Here is a 24,997-nt window from a genome sequence, read left to right as displayed (position 1 = left end):
TTAAATCTAAGATCAATTGTAATGTCACCCTTTTATTTTGGATTTTAATTATTTGCATCCTTTTGTTTTTCTTTGTCAGTTTAGCTCAAGATTTGTCAACATTATTGATCATTTCAAAGAACCAACTTTTGGTCTCTTTGATTCTATTGCTTTTCTATTTCATTTATCTCTGCTTTCATCTTTATTCTTTCTTTCCTTCAACTTACTTTAGGTTTAAAGCTCTTCTTTTTCTAGTTCCTCCATTTGTGAGGTTAAATCTCTGATTTGCTGAGTCCCATAAGTTTTGGTATGATGTTCTTTTTCATCCTTCTCAAGATACTTCCTCATTTTCCTTGTGATTTCTTCTTTGAGTCACTGGTTAAGTATTGTTTAACTTCCACATATTTGTGGGTTTTCCAGTTTTCCTTCTGTTACTGATTTCTAGCTTCATTCCATTTGGATCAGAGAAACTGCTTTGTATAATTCCAATCTTTTTAAATTTATTGAGACTTTTTGTGATATACGATCTATCCTAGGGGATGAACCATGTGCCGTTGAGAAGAATGCGTATTGCACTGTTATTGTGTTGGTGTTCTGTGTATTTCTGTTTATCTAGTTTGTTTATAGTATTTTTCAGGTTTCCTTATTCATCTTCTGTCTAGATGTTCTATCCATTGATAAAAGTTGTGTATTGAGGTCTCCAACATTTATTTTTTATTTTTTTAATTAAAATTTTTTTTTTATTTATTGAGATTGTTCACATATCATACAATTAACCAAAGATCCAAAGTGTACAAATCAAACAATCAATTGCCCTCGGTACCATCATACAGCTGTGCATCCATCACCACAATTAATTTTTTTTTCAGTTTTTAGAACATTTTCATTACTCCAGAAAACAAATACAAAAAAAAAGGAAACTCAAATCCTCCCATACCCCTAACTACCCCCCCCCTCCATTGCTGACTCATAGTATTGGTATAGTACCTTTGTAATTGTTGATGAAAGAACGTTAAAATACTACTAACTGTAATTAGTTTGCAATAGGTATATTTTTTCCCTATATGCCCCTCTATTATTTTTTCAAAAGTTTCAGAATAGTATTTAATTTTCAGATATTTATATTCACCTTATTTGATGTCACAAAATAGTGGCCGTATTATAAATTTTACAGATGAGGATATTGTTGCATTATTCTCACCAAACATAGGTTGCAAAATAAATCTGAATACAGATCAATACTTCCCCTTCTTCCTCCTTTGTATATTTACAAACATGCCTACACATAACCCTTGCTATTCAGATTATTTTTATCTGAACCAAGGAACTAAATGCATTGAGACAATTTTGTTTTGTTTAAGAATTCTCACTGTAAACTATGCAAGCTTAGGGATCAGAGAGTAAATAGATTTTTTTTTTTTCCAAACCCTCTATCTGAACTCAGAAGCTAAAATGGTTCAGTATTTCCATTAACTATGCAACAAATAGCAAATCTTGGGTCCACAATTAATGTTCTTTTATTTCAGTGTATGAAATAGAAGTTAATAATTGCCACTTAAATTTAGTGGTTCAATGACTACAGTAACAGATGTCTCTCCATATATAAATAGACATTTTCACCAACACTGCTCTCTATATGCCTTGGCTCTATATATCCCATGCCTATCTCCAGACAATGGCATTTGATCTACACCAACCAATAAAACATAATTGAGAATACATATTTTTCAATGGTCTCAAAAAGGGTAAGAGTATTCCTTTGTATTTTCAAAAGAAGTCTGTATTTGCAGACTTAAATTTAATAGTTTTGAATTATTCTTAGCCTAATTCCTGTTTTATCAATTAGGAAACTAAGAGTCATCTTACAAGTTAAGTGAGATGACCACATTAACAATCAGCAAGTCAGAAAACTGAGGCAAGTATCTTCATCTTCTGACTTCTAGTGTTTCAGAAAGAATGCCATACTGTAAACCTGAGTTACCCATTTGATATAGAGTGAAAGAAATGATAGCATAGAATAGGATGTGATACCAAGTATGTTTTCTCCTTCATAATGTCACCATTCTGCAATGTCCATTTCTCTCTGAAATACAGAATTAAAAATAATTTAATATAGGGTTGTGTCTTAAGATGACTATGATGATAATAAAGCCAAACTTACATTCAGTGGTCACTATATGGCTTAAAAATGCATCTTCATCTAATACTACAGAACCTTTCTCCATCTCTCTCTCTGCTTTCTTTGTTTCTCTGTTGGTAGGGCTCCCTTTAGTATCTCAAGCAGGACACGTCTTTTATTAGCAAAATCTCTCAGCATTTGTTTGTCTGTGAAAACTTTAAGCTCTCCCTCAAATTTGAAGGAGAGCTTTGCTGGATAAAGTATTCTTGGTTGGAAATTTTTCTCTCTCAGAGTTTTAAATATGTCATGCCACTGACTTCTAGCCTCCATGGTGGCCACTGAGTGGTTACTACTTAGTCTTATGTTGTTTCCTTTGTATGTGGTGAATTGCTTTTCTCTTGCTGCTTTCAGAACTTGCTCCTTCTCTTCCATATTTGACAGTCTGATCAGAATATGTCTTGGAGTGGATTTATTCCACTTGGAGTTCGCTGGGCATTTATGCTTTGTGTATTTATATTGTGTAGAAGGTTTGGGAAGTTTTCCCCAACAATTTCTTTGAATACTCTTTCTAGACCTTTACCCTTCTCTTCCCCTTCTGAAACACCAATGAGTCTTATATTTGGATGTTTTATTTTATCTATCATATCCCTGAGGTCCATTTTGATTTTTTTTATTTTTTCCCCCATTCTTTCTTTTGTTCTTTTATTTACCGTTTTGTTGTATTCCAGGTCACTGATTCATTGTTCACCTTCCTCTAGTCTTGTACTATGAGTATCCAGAATCTTTTTAATTTGTTCGACAGTTTCTTTTATTTCCATAAGATCATCTATTTTTTTAATTTACTCTTGCAATTTCTTCTTTATGCTCTTCTAGGCTCTTCTTCCTGTCTTTTATATCCTGTGCCATGCTCTTTTTCATGTCCTTTATATCCTGTGCCATGGTCTCATTGTTTGTCTTTAGTTCTTTGATTAATTGCTCCAAGTATTGCGTCTCCTCTAATATTTTGATTTGGGTGTTTAGGTCTGGTTTATCTGTATCATCTGTTTTTTCCATATGCTTTAAAATTTTCTGTTGTTTTTGTCCTCTTGGCATTTGCTTTACTTGATAGGGTTCTTTTAGGATATGAAGGATTATTCAGACACCAGTCTCTCATTTGTCAGATCTACAGCTTGGTGGCGTACACTTTCTCTAACTAACCAGCAGGTGGCATCTGAGAGCCACCTATTCCCCTCAAGCCAGTTCTCCCCAACTTTGTCTTTGTGGTGTGTGGGGGTCTGATTCTTGTGGGGTCCAATTGGTGCACCAGTTTTGTGTGTGTAGTTGGTGCTGTCCTCCCTGAATGTGGGGTGTGTGTCTGAGTGGTTAGGGAGCGAGGGCGGCTTTAACAATCAAACTTCCCAGTGTTCCTGGAGATTTAAGGCTGTTCCAAGAGTCTAAACCTTCAGTTCGGTCTCGCCACAGACCGTCTCTGCCGCTGACCCACAAGTCCTTGGTATTGGCGTATGGTCCCTGGGATTTCTGAGTGGGTCCCTCTTCCCAGCCATGCCCTTCTGGGGCCTCTGCCGAGGGAAGGCTGTGCTACATCACAAGCGCGCACAGTCCCTCAAGGGAAGTTCTGGGCCGCCAGGCTGTGTAGGGGCATTCCCAGCCTGATGAAAGGATGGCTGAATGGGGCAGGCCAATCTCCCCCCTTTCACACTGCTCCACCCTCCCCGCTCTGGGACAACCAGCTGCAGGTGTGCCAAAAGCCACTGTCCATGCCAGACACTGTAGCATGTGCATGTGTTGCTGGAAACACTTCCCGTCGCACTGGGTTTCCTGGCACAGCTCTGGGCTCTGGCTCTGGTGCCGGTGCTGGGTAGGAGCGTTCCCAGCCTGCCGGAAAGATGGCTGCAAGGGGCATGGTTTCTCTCCCCTTTGGGCTAACCCCTGCCTGCTTCGCTCTGAGACAATTAGCAGCGGGTGCACGAAAGGCTATCATCCGTGCCAGATACTGAGGCTTACCCACAGGTTGCGGCGACACTGTTCCTGCCGCGCTTCCCTGTGCAGTCCTCGCCGCCATATCCGCAGCCACTTTTGGGCTTTTAAAAAGAACTAGTCCAACTCCAAATGCCAACCCATGGCTTTCCCACACTGCAGTGTGGCTGCCAGACATTCAGCGGGCTCACTCACTCGCCTGGGACACAGACTCCCAGCCTCACCAAGTGCACAGTCCCTGCGGATCCAGCAGACCCTGTCCAGCTGGTGCATCGCCGAAACTGGTGTTGTGGGTGACCCTCTGGCCTTTATCTAGTATTTTTCACGGAGGTGTGTTTTTGCCCTGTCTCTCCTAACTGCCATCTTCCAGAGGTCCAGATCCACAGTTTTTACTTAGATTTTATGCTGTGATCTCGGGCATCCTCCCAATTCAGGTTGGTGTATGATGAGTGGACGGTCACGTTTGTCCCTCCGCAGTTATTCCGGCTTATTTACTAGTTGTTTCTGGCTTTTTCAGTTGTTCCAGGGGGACTACTTGACTTCCATTTCTCTCTATGCTGCCATCTTTGATCTCCCCCCTCTCCAACATTTATTGAAGTGTCTATTTCTCCCTTCAGTTTTTTCAATGTTTGCCCCATGCATATTGGGGCTCTGTGACTAGGTGGAGATACGTTTATACTTGTTGTATCTTCTTGATGGATTGACCTTTTTATTAATATATAGTGTCCTTCTTTGTCTCTTGTAAGATTTTTTTAGTTAATGTCTATTTAATGCCACCTTAGCTTCCTTTTTGGTTACTGTTTGCATGGAATAGTTTTTCCCAGCCTTTCACTTTCAACCTATTTGTGTCTTTGGGTCTAAGGTGAGTCTCTCATAAATAAAAATATATAGTTGGATCATGCTTTTTTATCCATTCTGTTAATCTGTGTCTTTTGAATGGAGATTTTAACCCATTTACATTTGATTTAATTATTGATAAGGCTGGAGACTTCAGCCATTTTGTCTTTGTTTCTTGTACACCTCATATCTTTTTTGTCCCTCTTTTCCTTCATTGCAGCCTTCTTTTGCTAACCACTGCCATGGGTGGTCTGTGATGAGTGACTGTGGTAGGAAGTACCCAGGTCAGGTAGCTGTTTCTGTGAGCTGAATAAACCATGTGGCTCTAAGTTTATTGAAGGCACCCAGACCAGTAAATTTGCCCCATCATCTTCAAACATTTTTTTTTTTCCAATTTAGCATTCATTGAATCATTTTCCAGTTTTGATTGTCCTCAAGAGTTCCAAGAGAGTTGACTCTGCACTTTTATTTAGCTGTCTCTGAGAGGATATACTCAAGTGAATGTTTTACACCACCAACTTGATGACTTGGGATCTTTTAAAAATTCCAGAGCCCAGGCCTTATTTCAGAACAATTATATCATGATCAGTGGGAATGGGACACATGCTTATTTATTGAAGCTCCTCAGGGTAAATTTCAATGTGCAGGCAAGTTTAGAAACCACAGAATTAATATATTTTGCTTGAAATTAAAATTTCCAAAGCATCAAATTCACATTAACATAAATATAGGAACATAGCACACAACCAAATATAACTACCTATGAAGGATTTACCCTTACTTCTATTAATATGGATAATTATTGTTAAACTATTTTTTTTCCTAAATGGTTTCTGTATTACACTGACTTCCAAACGAAGTCGATTTCAAGTTCTACATTATCTTTAGTATCCTTCTAAATAAAAATAAGCATAGAAAACTTTGTGTTAAAAAATATTCTGAAATGTGGCATATGTTCACCCTGAATAAAACAGCAAAAACAAACAAACAGAATACAATCTTAGAACTATTATTCTGTGAAATGGGAAATAATAGCCCCATTATTCTGCACTGATAAGACTATATCTTGAATACTGCACTGAATTTTGGCCACTATATTTTAAGGGAGATTCTGATAAAATGGAGAAAATTTAGAAGTGGTAAACCAGTGAAGAGTCTGAAACCTATGTTATATGAGGCACGCTAGGAGAAACTGAGGATGTTTCATTCAGAGAAGAAGAACATGAGAGGGTCCTGATAGTGGCCTTCACTAGACTGAAAGACTGACCTACAGAAAGGAATTATGGGGAGGTGGGGTGGATGAGAGCCAATGGCAGTGTGTTATGTGAAAAGGTAAGGTAGTAAGATAGTGGGCAGACACTGGACCTAAAGTATGCAGAGCTGGTCTTGCTCTGCCACTATCAGGCTGGTGACTTTGCACACTACTTGCCTCCTAGTGTTTCTATAAGACCAGCATTCTATGTTCTCCTAGGACTCTTCAATGATTCTAAATTATATGGAGGGAAATTTCAGCTTAATATAAGAAAGAATCTTCTGTTACAAACAAAAACAGACCTTTCCCTATAAGGTGGTGACTTCCTGCCACTAAGCAACTAAGCAGATACCTAGCAACCAACTGTCATGGATACTGAAGGGAAAATTTCTGCATGGAGTGGGGTTTAGATGAGATAACCTCTGATGTCTCTTCCAAATTCTTGAGATTCTATGAAATTATGCACCTTACTCCTATTTACTTTGGTCAATAAGGGTTAAATATATAAACTAACTATATATTTAAAAATATAGATGAGATCATTTTGGGCCTTAAGACTGTAACTTTGTAACCAAATAAACCCCCTTTATAAAAGCCAAAATATATAGATATATAGATATATAAATGCTGCTATTCCCAAAATGAGATCATAACAAGTTAGAGGCCAAATGTAAATCTTTCCATTTTTCTTATTTTAATAATTCATAACATAGAATGTTATCATCAGTTGGGAAATTCTTTTTGTTCTTGGCACTAAAATTTTATTTCTTTCACATGATAATAGATTGGTTATTTTGAGTATGATCTACACTCAAATTCCTAGGCTAAATTTGAATTTACCTTATTTTTATTAGGAAGTCAGAACAGAAATATTTCTTAATTAAGAAGTTTTCTTGAAATTCATTGTACTTTACTGTTCCTAAAAAGAAAGGAAGGTAGAAAGAACGAAAGAAAGAAAAAAAGAAAGAAAACCCAACAATTCAACGTGTATCTAAAACATGGATTCTTTTCTCTTTGATTTTAAGGCTTGTCGTCTGAATCCTGCATTGGCAGATGAACTCCACTCTTTACTTATCCGTCAAAGAATTTAGACCACAGTGCATTTCAACAAAGATCATCAATCCTAACACCAGCCAATGTGTGTATTTTTAAAGTAGCTGTGTCTGGTTATTTTCTGCATCCTCAGTTACATCCTGGAAATTCTACTGATGACATGTTACCTTCATTCTTCAATTTGCATGCTGTAAGTTTTACAACTTGAACCTCAGCCATGGGATCAAATTCCTGGAAGAATCCTGAAAGATCCACTTCTTAGACCACACCAAATACTGAAAAACATTCCATAAAGCAAGTATATTTTTCCTTTCTAAAATACAGTGTCTCAAAAGACTTAGTGAAGTTTTAGCTTTAATAACTTCAGAAGTATAAAGGCTTCAAATTTATAAAAACATCATTTGGAAGTTTAATTCTTTACATTTCTCTAACCCTTAGTTTATGATAAATTTTAATGTTTAAAATTTTAAGTGACTGAAAAATAATTAAAATAAAAATTTATTTAAAACTCAGGAGCATTAGGTGAGATCTAGGTATAGATTTTGTTTTGTTATTGATAGTTGAGCCATAGACACGTCACTTTCCTGGGTTTCACCACTGATTATGCAGTGATGACTAAACACTTTCCCCTCTCAGACCCTTAGGAATATAGAAAATAAGTCATCCTAATCAGCACAGAGCTCTGTGACTCATTTTTATATTTTATTGCTTCAAATGATTCAAACTATGGGAAATCTTTGGTAAAAATAAAGACAATAAAATTTTCACAATAGTTTTACACAAAGCACTGCACAACAACATTCATCAATACACACGAAAGAAAACAGGAATGTTCAGAATCCTCAGTGAGGAAATTCACTGTACAATTTTCATAGTTCTTCTTTTTAAAACAAAACTATGTTCATAAATATTTAAAATATTTCCTAGGTTCTTGTCACATATTAACATTTGTATTTCAGTATCCTGAACTTTAAAGTATTTATATATTACTATTTAAATAAAAATCAACAATTAACAGGAGGTTTTTTCCTGTTGCCCACTATAGCATCAAGTTCCCTCCCTCCCCCCACCCAATTTTGCTTACTTTACATAAAATTAGAGGGAGGTAACTAAAATAAAAATCACTATAATTCTCAGTCAGGCCCTCTGTGGAAAAGAGGAAAATGTTTCATGTCTATTATTACACAGACATTTCTCTGGTGGTTTATTTGTGCAGTCTCAAACTTGGCCAGCTTTAAGGTGATCTAAATGAGTTCTCAGCTCAGGACATAGTTCAATTAGCAGCAGTTCCATCAGCACCTGAACCGAGAAAGTGAAAGAAAAAAAGTAGAAAAATGTGTTTTTTCCCCATGGCTTTATTTAAAACAAATATCTACATCTCAGAGAAAAGCCTAATTTAGGTCTGAGAATATTCTCAATGAACAAGTGACTCTCAAGCAATTTCTAACAATTTCTATTTCTAATTGAATTAATATTATCAATTAACTTAGTACCAGATTGATTTATGTCATGGTCTGTTAACCATTATCAAACCATCAACAATATTTTATATTGCCTACTATAATCAGAAGATGACTGGGAAACAGTTTGCTTTGCTGAAATTAGAAAATCAAGTAGTCATGCAGAAATGTTGAATCAAAGTCAAGAGAAATAACTAGCATGAGAGACTGAGAATATTGGATCCATTGGGGTTACTTTTTTTTTTTTTTTTTTAAACCAAAACAATCTTGCATGTGGGAGAACAAATGAATGTCAATCATGCAGAGTGATGAAAAGGGGAAGGTATGGGGAAAAAATACATAATCAAAGCCAACTGGAGCCTGTGGTCAACAGTAACATTGTAATACGGTTCCATTAAATGTAACAAAGGCAATATACCAAAGCTAAATGTGTATGAGAGGGGGATATACTGGAGGGATATGGGATTCTTGGTAGTGATGGTGGTGTCTGAACCTACTATTACAGTGTATTGTATGATACTTTAGTTTTCTTTTTATTATCTTTTTTATTATTTGTTAAAAACAAAAAACAAAGAACAAACAAAACAAAACCAAAACAAGCAAACAACCAAAAAACCCAGAGAAACTGGGTTCAGTGTTAAAAGTGATGAGTGATTGAAAATATAAAGGATTAAAATTTATCCCAAAATGTGAACAGAAATATAAAATCTAAGATACAAGCAATCCTCTAGAAGGCTTCATTCAATTTTACTCACATACAACAGATGTTTATTGGCTCTTGTTTCTTGCAGTGCATTGAATATTTTTATTATACCATGGCGGGCATTTTGTTGTCCAACAAGGCTCTGAAGTGTATCTGAAAAATTAAATTTATATTCTACGCTGCTAATGATAAAGTGCATAGATACACATAATGCACAGCTATTCAGTGAAAAAGATGTGACATGATAAATACACAATAAAGGCACTCAGGCATGAGAAACTTGAATGGTTCAAATGTTTAAAGAGAAAATGAATGCATTTAGAATTTTTTAACAGAGGCATTTACACAAACTACAATTTTAATATACTGCTAACTAATTAATTAAGTTCTCAAAACAGTTTAATTTAGCAAGATTTCTAAAGCACAAAATTTATTATCTGTTCTAGAACATTTTTCTGGTCAAAGAAAATGTTACATAACCAGTACTGTTCTTACTAAGATTCTCAGCTTAATTTCTTAGCAAGGGACAAGAAACAGCAAAAAGAAAAAGTTAAAAAGTTGTGATTTCTTTTTCCTTATAAAAATGTTCAACCTGAGAGATATTAAAAAAAAAAAAAAAACAACAACACCATAATGGGTTAATAATCCCTTTTATCTCTATACTTGCTGCTTTTCAGGACAAAAACCCAGGCCTCACCTGGAATGTTTTCAAGTAACTTTTGCTGTGCTCTCTGTTTTGCTTCCTGACTTTGCTCTTCACTTCTGATTGTGGTTGGTGGTGCCAATTTCCCATTTGGCCAGAAAGCATCCCGGAAAACATTGATGTAGTAAACCAACATTTGATCACTGAAAATCCAGTTCAGTGTGTCCCGGATTTGTCTTTTAAGAGAAAAATATTTCTTGAATGAGTTCTTAAAAATTTTATACTCTATTATCAAAAGGCATTTATCAATGGGTAGGTTAAGATACAGCTTGATGTTTGATGAATAAAACTAGGAATTGGATTTTTAAATTCTGGCTCTGCAAGTTCCTTTTAATTTTGGTTTTATGGAATAACCATTCTTTCCCGAAGCTCACCATTTTCACTGGCAATGACTTCTCCAAATGTTTGTTGTGCAGTACCTGCAACCTGTAGGAAGGAGACTGACTGACTGGCTTGAAGCTTGCCACTAACTGTGCAGAGAACTTAATACACTAATTTCTCCATGGAGGTGATATAAACTGAAAACATAAATCTATGTAACCACTATTAAAAGTGGTCTGGTAAACCTTCCTGAACTCCTCAAGTCCTGGAGGAGAACCAAGCCTTTTCACTAGCTGTCTCTTAGGACTGCTACAGCAAATGAGAGGTGAATACTCTGACCCCGTGGGGGACATCTCACGAGCTCAGGAGGAAAGGAAAAAAAGAACCCCTCTTTCACCAAAAACATGAAGGACTTTGAGAAGATACACTGCTGTCTAGGCTATCTAACAAACTGCAAATTTCCACGCATACATAAGATTGTAAAGATCCCTGACTTTGACAGTTAAGCACAAGATAAAAGTTGAGCTTTTATCTGGTAACCCGGGTCTTCCACGCAATCCCTATTTCATTAGCTGTTAGTCAAATTTTAACCAGTTACAGGACTTCTGCTGTCAGGGGTCAAGAGCCAGTTCCAAGAGCCCAAGTTCTAAGAGCCATGAGTGGTTGTGAAATTGTGAGGAGGAAGTCTGTTGAAAAGGGAAAAGGAATCATTTCAGACTATTAAGGCCAGAAAGACCTGATTCTCAAAATCAATTCATGAATGATAATTAAACAAAAAGCCCTTTAAGAATCTGACTTCCCAGATTTTTAAAGAGATCATGTATGGTTTTCAGAAATAGAATGTGAAATACATGTTTCAAGCATAGTACTTTGCACAGAGTAATCAGTTGCTACTGAATAAATGTCTAAATGGTCCTAAGTCAAAACTATGTTAATTCTGTTTCTAACTACCATGTTTCCTAAGATACTTCCCTATATTGCTTAGAATGGTACATTTCAAATCGAGACCAAATAAAAGTGTTTCATTAATTTAATGGGACTTCTGCTTTAAAAGACAGCCTGTCAGCTTGCCTTCCTAAGAAAAATCTATATAAAATGCCGACATTTTGTTTTCTTTCTGTAGTCTTGCTTTGGGTTGGTCATTGGAACTATGTGAAGAAATGAAGTAAGAAAATTTCAAATGACAAAATAAAAGTAACTACGTGACTCTTACAAAGGCCATAACCCAAGTATTTTCTATCAGTTTAGGTCTGACTTTATATTAGCCTAAACCTGTAAGAAGCTTTTAAGGCAATTCTGGTATGTGAAATTATAGTTGGTATAAGGCAGGAGGTACACACTGTACCGCTGCTTAATTTTATGATGTGTCATCATCTGCTAAAGGCAAAAATAGCAAAGGGCCAGGTGATCCATAATTTTCTACCTGACAAAAGGCCCACTGAAATGAAAAGCCTGAAAATTCTCTACAGGAAGCCTCTCCTTCAGGCCCATGAAAATAACTGCCAAACATATTCACCACTCAAACTGCAGCTGCTTCTTTTGTAATTAAGAGCCGGTATCATAAACAGGAGCAAAGAAAGCACACATGATTTGCAGAAAATGAAAAGGAAAAAAAATGAGCAAGTCTGGAACACTGAGAAAATTAAGGCCATCTTGGAAATTCCTTTATCCAAGACCTATCAATAAGTTAAGAGGTTTTTGTCTTACAAGAAAACAATACGTTAAACATGCCATTTTTTCTGACTAGAAACAAAGCCTGTGATACTAAGTCAACTAAACAAGCCTCTGAAGGGCAACTAAAACCTTTTTTTAATCTTGGAAATAAACAAGTTATAAATAAATAAAACTTTTATTTATAACCACAAAGGAATTACATTCTATTTTCAAATTATTAAAAAGAATAGCAAATGTTCTTTATTATGCTTCCTATAAGAATTTATAAAATTCATGTAACAAAACTATATTAACCTTGTAGATCTTTTCAACAACTAAATTAATCTTTCACTTGGAAAAATCTGATCATATTTTAAACCTTTTGCTGCTGTTTCTAAAACATGACTTTTTTTTCTTATTTCTAGTAGATGACGCACATTTTTACCTTGCAGAAAGCTGTAATGTTTATCATTTGAAATACTAAGTATAGAGTTACTATTTAAAAGATCCTGATAATCGTTTCAAATTTCAGTCCAGAGACAACAGAAGGCATGGCTTGGAAAGCAGGTGCCATGCCAGGGGGTGGGTTGGAGCCCTGACTCCCTCCTTCACTGACCCGCCCTGTGACCTTAGGCAAATTACTTGACCTCTTTCATTCTGTTTCCTCACCTGCAAAATGAGGAATTAGACTAATTTCTAAGACCCCTTTTAGGTCTGACCCTCTATGAACCTATCTAAATAATTCTCTTTGACTTCTATTAACTGCATGGTTTTGCAGTTACAAAAAATTCTAATATTTGTCAGAAACAATATTAATTTTGAGTTCTCAATAACAGACCCACTGGGCTTTTATAAATCAGTGACTTTTTAGGAACAACTCTAGACTGGTCTGTGAAAGATGTGTCTACATATATGTAATTATACATACTTTTATGTATATGAGTAATATATATATAGTGCAGAATATATACGGCTTACGGTAATGTTATATAATAGACACACAGATACAGACACACATGCACGCTTCTGATGGATATTCAGATATTAACTAACAAGAGGAATAAACCCTTTTAATTCTATCCCAACTCTAAAACTATAACATATGGCTTGCATTTCCCTTCTAATAAATACCTGCTATGTTACGCTCATCCCACTTTCATTATGGCTTAGAGTCTAAGCCATAGACTGGCTGTAGATTCCTCCTCCTTTTCCCATAAAGTGTCATGAAAGCACTATATCCAAGATAAACAAACCGGTCATCAGGTTCAAAAGAGAACTTTACAGAACAGAATCTTCTGACACTGGTCAGCCAGAATGCCAGAACCAGCTTAAGCTTTTATCATCTACTTCACTGCGAATCCTGTGAGAGAAATTCTTTCAGAAATCTGCTTCCCTATTCAATCTTAGAATCATATCAGAAAGAAAATCAAGAGAAAAGAAAATACCTTCAGTCAGAAGGAGCACTAGTTACTATTTCATCAAGTAACATGACGACTAAGGTAAAGTGTAGGGCACAAATTCAAATGTTCATTTCATGCAACTCACTTGTTGATGGTTCTTCCAAAAGTGACCTGTACAAGAGCAATTAATGTTCTTCTCACCCATTTAAACACTGAAATACAAATCAGAGGAAACGTATTATCAGAGGATATCACAATTAAGACATTTTCATAGCTGTACAAGGCAGAAATTTTATCCATTTAACTCAACAAGTCGGGTCTATGATATCTTCAGAATTTGGGTCTAGGTTAGCAAACCTCTGCCCAGCAAAACTCTTCTGACTAAACCTTCATTTTCTATTTAGCAACAGATAAGATGAAACCGAAGTGTTTTTACAGCTTTTCAATGCATAAACAATGGCTGAGCGCACAACTGGAAATAACAGTTTACTTCATATGTCCCTGGAATACTGACAACATGTCTATTTTCCACTAGCAGACAGTGCAATTCCTAGTTTAGATTTCTGTCTGGTTTATTGAACCCAATTTTCTAACACACTCTGCTCTGAATGAGAAACCTCTGTCGTCAAATACTGACAAATATTCTGAAATATTAATGGATTGATGAGGCTACCAGTTTCCACTTGAATAGTAGTTTGTATATCATCGCATACTTTTAAATGTTTCATGCCTTTGGGGAAAGAAAGGTGAAATGCAAAGGTCTAGGATCTTAAGTCAGATGTGACTTCTGTATCTCCTGAACCAGTTTCTATAGCGGTTGGACATAAATTTCCTCTTCTGAGTCTCAATTTCCTCATCTGGTAAAGGATGGCAGTAACATTTGCTTTTTTTGCTCTGAAGGTCTTGTCAATATTGCGTGTGAAAAAGCCTTATGAAGGGTTCTACAGATCCAAACTTTTATTAAGAGGCACATTTTTAAAGGTACTGAATATGAACATAACCAAAGAAGGCAAAGAAATGATGTGAGGATGTTTTAGGCTCACAAGTCGGAATCTAAACCAAATTTTACATTTATATAGTCACCTCCATTCACTGAAATGTTTGGCTGCTGACACATGAGGAAATGAGAAATTCAGACTTGGTACAATGAAGCCAAGAGTTCAAGACTCCTGAACTCAGTAAGAAAACCTAAAAGGAACAAATTCACAAATGCCTCTATACAAGGGCAGCTGCACAAACAAAAATCAGCAAACATGGATATGATCCTAGAATTTAAAACATTTTAAAGTCATTTCTAATTTTTAAAATGGATATAAATGTCCAGTTAAATTATTATTAATCTTTCAAGTAAAAGTCAAGTCTTAGAGTCAGAATCATGCCTCAAAAATGCCTTAAAATTTGTGATGGAATTCAGCCGCATGCAGCCAGCACGTGGATGTGTTTATTTTAAGCTGGCCGGCAGGCACAGGGTGGCATGTCTGTCAGTGATGATAACTTCACTCTGCCTTTCTAGGGCAGGAGGGAGGTAGCTCATACCCAGGGGGCTGAGGGAGTGTGCAAGTCTAGGAAGGCAGCTGAGTGACTATTATAAAAAAAGATGTACTGTTTGGTCCCTTTTTGTTTAGTGAACTAGAGCAAGAACAAAATATGGATTTTGTCACAAATTCTCTATCACCTCCCCTTACTCTATTCCTGCCCTTCTGTAGCCCCTTGCCTCTAGATGGTCCATCATCCCTTCCAAGAACTCATTTGTTCAAAGTGATAGAGGCAGCTGCAGCAGCATGAGGATTTTGCTGATGGCAAATGTATCACAACTCATTATAAATGATGTTCCATTTATTCCCATCTGAAATGTCACTAGCAAACCAAATATGCTTTTGGTGGGTATACGATGGAGGAAGTGCATGCTGCAGAGACAAGATTTTGAGCCCTACTCCCTCCCCGATCAACTCTGACACAAACACCATATTCAGATTTTGGGTAGAGTACTAAGTTTTTCTGTCTATACTGACTCAAGTTACACATCAATATATAGCTTAAAGTGCCTAAAATATGAAAAGGCTATTCTGAAAAGATTTTTTAATATGTGGTTAATATTCTATCACATGGGTATTTTAAAAATAACTATCCTCTATTTCTGAACTTTAGCTCAATTACAACTTTGCACCATTGAAATTATGCTAAAATGAATATCCTTCTTTGTAAATCTTTGCCTACGGTTTAGAATTTAATTTTGTCTATTGCTGAATGTAAATTCCATTTCTAGACCCCTTATACTGTAAATTCACTGCAGGCAAAATCTACAGCTGACCTATTTTTGTTCCCCCTACAGTGCTGTATATAAAATACATCTCCAAAAATGTGTTGATTGATAATATATATTCTCTTAGCTTTGGCTTATGGGATTAAAAAGTCCAGTGAGCAAAGAGAATTAATTTCTGCACTTAAAATTTTCTCGCCCATTCACTCATCAGTCCACCCAGGCAGGGATTTTATTGATTATCTACTATGGATAGGCCTGGTAGTGGATACAAAGGATTTAAAGTCACATAAGACATGGTCAATGAGTAAACACTTAAAATTCTTTCAGTTAAATTCTTTCATCTTTGACATAATTCTTTAGCAGGCATAACTGGAAAGAGAAATGAAAAGGGATGCTTCATATAGCCCCATTTCCGACATAGGACCAACTCTCAGCCCACCCTCTTTGCACCAAGGGAAAAGATGTTAACCTGAGTGGACCCAGGACAGTCACAGGGCCACATTTTATTGGCACATGACATTACTGTGCCTTGAAAACTCTTGCTCTTCTCATTTGCTTCCTCCTTGAGGTAGCTGGGTGTGCCTTTGGCCTCTGCCATATTTCTAGCTAGTGCTGAGGATCTGGGTGTGACCGAGCACACTGATCTCGTGATTCAAAACTTTGGGGAGCCATAGAAGGTATGGGCAAAGAGTAGTAAGTCCTATTCTGGATTCAAGACTAAGCCATGTACCCTAATTCTACCTTTCACCAAATTCTGCTTTGGGGGCGGGGGGTTGGGGGAGTCTGGTACTTGTGCAGCTCTTAGCAAAATGGTATCGTGATTTCCCATTTTACTATTGTTCCTTCTAAGTACCTCTAGAGTAGGATTTCCCAACCTCTGCACTACTGACATTTTTTTTTTTTTGAGTTGATTATTTTTTTTTTAAATGCAATTTTATTGAGATATAATCACATAACATACAGTCATTCAAAGTGTACAATCAGTTGTTCACAGTTTCATCATATAGTTATGCTTTCATTGCCACAAACTTTGAACATTTTCATTACTCCAAAAAATAAAATGAAAATTAAAAGAAAAAAGAATACCAAAACATCCCATTCCCCTTCTCCCCCATTGTTCATTTAGTTTTTTTAAAACACAGTTTAATTGAGATATATTCACACACCCTACAGTCTTCCACAGTGTACAATCAGTTATTCACAGCACCATCATACAGGTGTGCTTCATCACCAGAATCAATTTTTGAACGTTTTCCTTACTCCAAAATAAAAATAAAAGCAAAAAAGAACACCTGAATCTTTCCATCCCCTCCATCCCACCCTATTCTTCATTTAATTTTTGTCCCCATTTTTCCACTCATCTGTCCATACACTCCATAAAGGGAGTGCGAGCCACAAGGTTTTTAGTTACACAGTCACACTATGCAATCTATATAGTTATTCAATCGTCTTCAAGAATCAAAGCTACTGGGTTGCAGTTCAACAGTTTCAGGTATTTCCCTCTAGCCATTCCAACACACTAAAGTCTAAAAGGTGATAGGTATATAGCTCATAGGAATACCCTCCAGAGTGATCTCGACTCCATTTGTAATCTCTCAGCCACTGGAATTCTACTTTGCTTTATCTCTCTTCTCCCTTTTGGTCAAGAAGATCCTCTTAGTCCCACAGTTCTGGGTGCAAGCTTATCTCCAGGAGTCATTTCCCACATTGCCAGGGGGATTCACACACCTGGGAGTCACGTCCCACGTAGTGGGGAGGGTAGTGAGTTCAACTGCCGAGTGAGCTTAGAGAGAGGGGGGGCCACATCTGAGCAACAAAGAGGCTCTCTGGGGAGGGCTCCTAGGCACAATTATAAGTGGGCTTCACTACTGACATTTTGAGTAGGATAAATCTTTGTGTGAGGGGCCGTCCTGTGCACTGTAAGGAGTTCAGGAGCATCCCTGGCCTCTACTCACTAGATGCCAATAGTAACCTCTCCCACATACTGTTGTTGATAACTGAAAATGTCTTCAGACATCACCAAAGGTCCCTGGGAAAAAATACTTTCTTTCCCCATCCCCTCATTAAGAACTGCTGCTCTAGGGGAAGAAAAGTGGCTGCAAAGTAAGGTTGAGGCACTCCTACATTCCTGGTCATAAGACCATCATAAGAGCATCAAAACCTCACCTTTAATGACAAGATTCTACTATGATAAAAAGTCATTCTTGTATAACTTTTAGTGATAGAGCAAAGAGGCTGTGTTGAGTCACCTAATAAGAAATTCCAAGTGTATTTCTGTACACAGAAGGTGAGTCAAAATGGTACTGAGTAAATCAGGACCCTAACTAAGCTCCATGGTTACAGAGACAAGATTTGTTTGAAGGCTATATGGTCAGTACCCAGCACAGTATCTGGCTGGCCCTAAAAAAATATCTGTTGAATGAATGACTGCATGAATATGAATACATGTCTACTTCATTTCAGAAATAAAGAGATATTAAATGTGTGTGTATATCACTTACTTCCTCGAAGTTCAAAAATCTCCCCAATCAACATGAAACATGGTTCGGCCAAGGCGTCTTTTTTCCCATCCACATCATCACCATAATCTGACAGGTCACTGTCCTCTTCAGTCTCCTCCTGGGGGAACAGCAAAGTCAGAGTAAGCAGATCACTTATTCCAGAATATTGGTAGAGTTGTCCTCCTTCTTCCACTGCAAATTCCAAACTGTTTGCTCATATTTTAGCCTTACATAATCCTTCAACTCTTGTACATGCAGAAATCTATCCATTTTCAATAAGGACGTGAAATGCGCCTAACCTCAGGGAAAGCCTGATTCAAAAGCCTGAAGATTCAAAGTTTAAAATGAGCAATTTAAAAAAGCTCAGTCACTGTATTAATAATCAGTGAATTAATAGGCAAAAATTATTTCCTAACCATTTTGAGTTTAAAAAGTAAGGCTTTTAAACTTGTAATTTTAAAGTCAGTCTTTTAAACTCCTGCATTTCAAAGTAAAGCTATTTTTAAAGCTTTGATTCAAGCTTTCATTCTCTTCTTCAGCTAGTCTCATTTCCCGATCTGCATATCAGCAAGTTTCAATTCAAAACTAATTATATGCCAGGCACCAGGCTAGGGCTAATGAGTGTGACGAGGACACAGACTTTTAGTGGCCCATAGTTATCTGGGGAGAGTGACAAAAATACAAGAAGCTGTTTGTCCAAGGCAAGATGAAGAGCTGTCATAGGGTACAAACAACAGGCAGTGGAAGAACAGCTGACAAAGGTCATTCTAATGTTTGTATAAAGGTAAAAGCTGACGTTCTGGGGCCAAAAAAGGGCTAAAGACAGGACTTTGGGAGATATATACATTGGGTGAGCAAAGGATAGAGTTGAAGTCACTGAGGCAAGAGGAGCTCTCCAAGAATCCGCAACTTCACAGATGTCCAATAACATCAAATGCTTCAAAGCGGTTGAGGAAGGTGTGGTCTGAATTCAGCGTGTTTTCAGCAGAGTGACTGAGTCATAAATTCCCAGCGTTCAAGAATAAATGGGAAGTAATGGAGGTAAGCTAGCCAAGTACAGGCAGATATTGCATGTATGGCCATGAAGGAAAGTGATGGATGAAAGCTTGAGAGGGAGGTGGGTTTACGTGTAGACCTGAACATAGCTATGTGTCTGCTCATGGTCTACACAGTTTCTCCTCCCAGCTCAGGATGCAGTAAAGTAAGATGCTCCGTTTCATCTTCAGTTCCTTCTGCCCTTACTCATTAAACCAATCTCGAAGAATAATGTGAGGACAGTACTTGGGAATGGACCATGGAGATGCCAGATTTCAGAGCTGTTCTTGTGCAATTTTCTAGAAAGCCAAACGAGGGCTTCAATAGCCTAAAATGAATCAAGAGCCTACTCTGGAGGCAAGTCTGAGCCCAGAATATAAGATCACAAATATCTGCAGTCATACTCACCACTGCCAGAAATGTCTTGCTTCAAAATATTCCATGAGTCTCCATTTCCTAAGAAGAAAGTCTGAACTCCTCATCTTGGCATCATCTTGCCCTTGCTCTTCTACCCTTTGCCTCCTCTTCCATGAGAAGAGACCAATACATAAACCCTACCCTCTGGTCTAATGACCTACTGACTGTTCCACAAACTCACCTCCTCTCCCTGGACCTTCAACAGTAGCTCCTACTCCTCTGCAATGACCTCCCTCCCTCTGCTTCCCTACCCCTACGGACTCTACCTTTTGTAGAGGGGATCCTATAGGACTCCCCATCCACATTTCATGTACCCACCTTGCTATTCATCTTTTTCTTTATCTAATCTCTTCCAAAGGGCTTGTGAGGATAAACAAGTGTCTCAAAATATGATGGCAACAAGCGGCTGAAAACAGATGTATTTGCTTTCCTCCCCATTAGTAGCATGCTTTCAACAAATATCTATTACTTCAAACAGCCTTCAGAAAGACATCTACTTAAAAACGCTATAAAAATGGCACGAACTGTAGACTGCTCACCTCCTGGTGGGAGAAGAAGTCACGAGGAAGTCTTTCCAAAAACGAGGCTAATGAGAAAGTGGATTTTTTCCCCTGCACATCAATAACCTTGAGGTAGTCAGGAGAAGGGCTCAAAAAGGCATAAAGTGCTTCACTCTGACACAGTCTTTCATCTGAAAGCAGATTCTGTGGAAGAAAGAGGATTAACTACTGCTATCTAAGAACATATCTGGGCTGCTGGGAACTATGACAATAAAGGCAAACAAGGTAGATTTGACTATGTGGGAATGTTCTCTCGTCGTAATTCTGATGTTAAAACCATTTCCCTTTACTTGCCGCCTTTGGGAAGACGGTTACTGCAAAGGAGAGGCTGGCCTCCCTATAATTGTGCCTAAGAGCCTCCTCCCAAATGCCTCTTTATTGCTCAGATGTGGCCCTCTCTCTCTAGCTAAGCCAACTTGGCAGGTGAAATCACTGCCCTCCCCGCTACGTGGGATCAGACACCCAGGGGTATAAACCTTCCTGGCAACGTGCAGTATGACTCCTGGGGAGGAATCTAGTCCTGGCATCATGAATGGAAAACATCTTCTTGACCAAAAGGGGGATGAGAAATGAAATGAAATAAGTTTCAGTGGCTCAGAGATTCCAAAAGGAGCCGAGAGGTCACTCTGGTGGGCACTCTTACACATAATACAGATAACCCTTTTTAGGTTCTAATGAATTGGAATAGCTAGCAGTAAATACCTGAAACTATCAAACTACAACCCAGAACCCTTGAATCTTGAAGACAATGGTATAAAAATGTAGCTTATGAGGGGTAACAATGTGACTGGGAAAGCCATGTGGACCACACTCCCCTTTGTCCAGTGTATAGATGGATGAGTAGAAAAACAGGGGCAAAACAAAACAAAACAAAAAAAAGGCACTCGGTGTTCTTTTTTATTTTAATTGTTCTTTTTCACTTTAATTTTTATTCTTATTATTTTTGTGTGTATGGTAATGAAAATGTTCAAAAATTAATTTTGGTGATGAACACACAACTATATAATGGTACTGTGAACAACTGATTGTACACTTTGTATGACTGCATGGTATGTGAATATATCTCAATAAAATTGAATTAAAAAAACAAACATTTCCCTTTACCCCTGAAATAAAATTCACAACATCAATTCTCAGTGATCTAAATGGCAAACAATCTTCCACAGGTTAACTGATAGTGCCCTCATCACTCTGCTCATGGGAGATATCGTGCAGGTGACAGAACTCACTCCAGTGTGCAGAATTCCTGCTCAGTATAACAAAAACTTCTTACTTTGCATACAGCTTACATCTCAGGGGGGCACTGCCTATGAAAGTCAACTGAGCATCCCCTTATTTGTGTTTGAACAATTTAAAAATCGTTGCAGGAGAGGCGGGGCAAGATGGCAGACTGGTGAGCTGTATGTTTTAGTTACTCCTCCAGGAAAGTAGGTAGAAAGCCAAGAACTGCGTGGACTGGACACCACAGAGCAATCTGACTTTGGGCATACTTCATACAACACTCATGAAAACGTGGAACTGCTGAGATCAGCGAAATCTGTAAGTTTTTGCGGCCAGGGGACCCGCGCCCCTCCCTGCCAGGCTCAGTCCCGGGGGAGGAGGGGCTGTCAGCTCTGGGAAGGAGAAGGGAGAACTGCAGTGGCAGCCCTTATCGGAAACACATTCTACTGATTCAAACTCCAACCATAGATAGACTGAGACCAGACACCAGAGAATCTGAGAGCAGCCAGCCCAGCAGAGAGGAGACAGGCATAGAAAAAAAACAACACGAAAAACTCCAAAATAAAAGCGGAGGATTTTTGGAGTCCTGGTGAACATAGAAAGGGGAAGGGCCCTGAGGCGCATATGCAAATCCTGAAGAAAAGCTGATCTCTCTGCCCTGTGGACCTTTCCTTAATGGCCCTGGTTGCTTTGTCTCTTAGCATTTCAATAACCCATTAGATCTCTGAGGAGGGCCCGTTTTTTTTTTTTTGTTTTTTTTTTAATCCTTTTTTCTTTTTCTAAAACAATTACTCTAAGAAGCCCAATACAGAAAGCTTCAAAGACTTGCTATTTGGGCAGGTCAAGTCAAGAGCAGAACTAGGAGAGCTCTGAGACAAAACGCAATAATCCAGTGGCTGAGAAAATTCACTAAACACCACAACTTCCCAAGAAAAGGGGGGTGTCCGCTCACAGCCATCATCCTGGTGGACAGGAGACACTCCTGCCCATCGACAGCCCCACAGCCCAGAACTGCCCCAGACAACCCAGTGTGACGGAAGTGCTTCAAATAACAGGCACACACCACAAAACTGGGCGTGGACATTAGCCTTCCCTGCAACCTCAGCTGACTGTCCCAGAGTTGGGAAGGTAGAGCAGTGTGAATTAACAAAGCCCCATTCAGCCATCATTTCAGCAGACTGGGAGCCTCCCTACACAGCCCAGCAGCCCAGAACTGCCCTGGGGGGACGGCACTCACCTGTGACATAGCACAGTCATCCCTCAACAGAGGACTCGGGGTGCACGGCCTGGAAGAGGGGCCCACTTGCAAGTCTCAGGAGCCATATGCCAATACCAAGGACTTGTGGGTCAGTGGCAGAGACAAACTGTGGCAGGACTGAACTGAAGGATTAGACTATTGCAGCAGCTTTAAAACTGTAGGATCACCAGGGAGATTTGATTGTTAGAGCCACTCCCCACTCCCTGACTGCCCAGAAACATGCCCCATATACAGGGCAGGCAACACCAACTACACACGCAACCTTGGTACACCAATTGGACCCCACAAGACTCACTCCCCCACTCACCAAAAAGGCTAAGCAGGGGAGAACTGGCTTGTGGAGAACAGGTGGCTCGTGGACGCCACCTGCTGGTTAGTTAGAGAAAGTGTACTCCACGAAGCTGTAGATCTGAAAAATTAGAGATAAGGACTTCAATTGGTCTACAAATCCTAAAAGAACCCTATCAAGTTCAGCAAATGCCACGAGGCCAAAAACAACAGAAAATTATAAAGCATATGAAAAAACCAAACGATATGGATAACCCAAGCCCAAGCACCCAAATCACAAGACCAGAAGAGACACAACACCTAGAGCAGCTCCTCAAAGAACTAAAGATGAACAATGAGACCACAGTACGGGAGATAAAGGAAATCAAGAAGACCCTAGAAGAGCATAAAGAAGACATTGCAAGACTAAATAAAAAAATGGATGATCTTATGGAAATTAAAGAAACTGTTGATCAAATTAAAAAGAATCTGGACACTCACAGTACAAGACTAGAGGAAGCTGAACAACGAATCAGTGACCTGGAAGATGACAGAATGGAAAATGAAAGCATAAAAGAAAGAATGGGGAAAAAATTTGAAAAAATCGAAATGGACCTCAGGGATACGATAGATAATTTGAAACGTCCAAATATAAGACTCATTGGTGTCCCAGAAGGGGAAGAAAAGGGTAAAGGTCTAGGAAGAGTATTCAAAGAAATTGTTGGGGAAAACTTCCCAAATCTTCTAAACAACATAAACACACAAATCATAAATGCTCAGCGAACTCCAAATAGAATAAATCCAAATAAACCCACTCCGAGACATATACTGATCACACTGTCAAACACAGAAGAGAAGGAGCAAGTTCTGAAAGCAGCAAGAGAAAAGCAATTCACCACATACAAAGGAAACAGCATAAGACTAAGTAGTGACTACTCAGCAGCCACCATGGAGGCAAGAAGGCAGTGGCACGATATATTTAAAATTCTGAGTGAGAAAAATTTCCAGCCAAGAATACTTTATCCAGCAAAGCTCTCCTTCAAATTTGAGGGAGAGCTTAAATTTTTCACAGACAAACAAATGCTGAGAGAATTTGCTAACAAGAGACCTGCCCTACTGGAGATACTCAAGGGAGCCCTACAGACAGAGAAACAAAGAAAGGACAGAGAGACTTGGAGACAGGTTCAGTACTAAAGAGATTCGGTATGGGTACAATAAAGGATATTAATAGACAGAGGGGAAAAATATGACAAACATAAACCAAAGGATAAGATGGCTGATTCAAGAAATGCCTTCACGGTTATAACGTTGAATGTAAATGGATTAAACTCCCCAATTAAAAGATATAGATTCGCAGAATGGATCAAAAAAAATGAACCATCAATATGTTGCATACAAGAGACTCATCTTAGACACAGGGACACAAAGAAACTGAAAGTGAAAGGATGGAAAAAAATATTTCATGCAAGCTACAGCCAAAAGAAAGCAGGTGTAGCAATATTAATCTCAGATAAAATAGACTTCAAATGCAGGGATGTTTTGAGAGACAAAGAAGGCCACTACGTACTAATAAAAGGGGCAATTCAGCAAGAAGAAATAACAATTGTAAATGTCTATGCACCCAACCAAGGTGCCACAAAATACATGAGAGAAACACTGGCAAAACTAAAGGAAGCAATTGATGTTTCCACAATAATTGTGGGAGACTTCAACACATCACTCTCTCCTACAGATAGATCAACCAGACAGAAGACCAATAAGGAAATTGAAAACCTAAACAATCTGATAAATGAATTAGATTTAACAGACATATACAGGACATTACATCCCAAATCACCAGGATACACATACTTTTCTAGTGCTCATGGAACTTTCTCCAGAATAGATCATATGCTGGGACATAAAACAAGCCTCAATAAATTTAAAAAGATGGAAATTATTCAAAGCACATTCTCTGACCACAATGGAATACAATTAGAAGTCAATAACCATCAGAGACTTAGAAAATTCACAAATAC

General features: G+C 38.2%; 2 protein-coding genes across 4 annotated transcripts in view; one reads left to right on the top strand and one right to left on the bottom strand.

Moving 5' to 3' along the window:
* LOC119530068 (LRP2 binding protein) overlaps nt 1-7,255 on the top strand; it is a 37,978-nt gene extending 30,723 nt beyond the window's left edge. Inside the window, exon 8 of the mRNA XM_037831129.1 lies at nt 7,190-7,255. Coding sequence (XP_037687057.1) covers nt 7,190-7,255 — 66 coding nt within the window. The remainder of the gene's footprint in view (nt 1-7,189) is intronic.
* Nucleotides 7,256-7,900: 645 nt separating this feature from the next.
* The window catches only part of SNX25 (sorting nexin 25), a 180,726-nt gene continuing 163,629 nt past the window's right edge, over nt 7,901-24,997 (bottom strand). For 2 of the 3 annotated variants that reach the window (XM_037831116.1, XM_037831117.1), the window contains 6 exons: nt 20,213-20,377; nt 18,222-18,339; nt 13,603-13,669; nt 10,078-10,259; nt 9,433-9,533; nt 7,901-8,516 (listed from right to left, as the gene is read on the bottom strand). In XM_037831116.1, coding sequence (XP_037687044.1) covers nt 8,436-8,516; nt 9,433-9,533; nt 10,078-10,259; nt 13,603-13,669; nt 18,222-18,339; nt 20,213-20,377 — 714 coding nt within the window. In that variant the 3' untranslated portion in view covers nt 7,901-8,435. Of the gene's footprint in view, nt 8,517-9,432; nt 9,534-10,077; nt 10,260-13,602; nt 13,670-18,221; nt 18,340-19,664; nt 19,713-20,212; nt 20,378-24,997 lie in introns of those variants that run through there. The other variant, XM_037831118.1, reaches the window with a different exon arrangement.

Source organism: Choloepus didactylus, chromosome 3, assembly GCF_015220235.1.
Source record: "Choloepus didactylus isolate mChoDid1 chromosome 3, mChoDid1.pri, whole genome shotgun sequence".
Taxonomy (NCBI): domain Eukaryota; kingdom Metazoa; phylum Chordata; class Mammalia; order Pilosa; family Megalonychidae; genus Choloepus; species Choloepus didactylus.
Note: the sequence above shows the minus strand (reverse complement) of the source record. Positions and strands in the feature narration are given on the sequence as shown.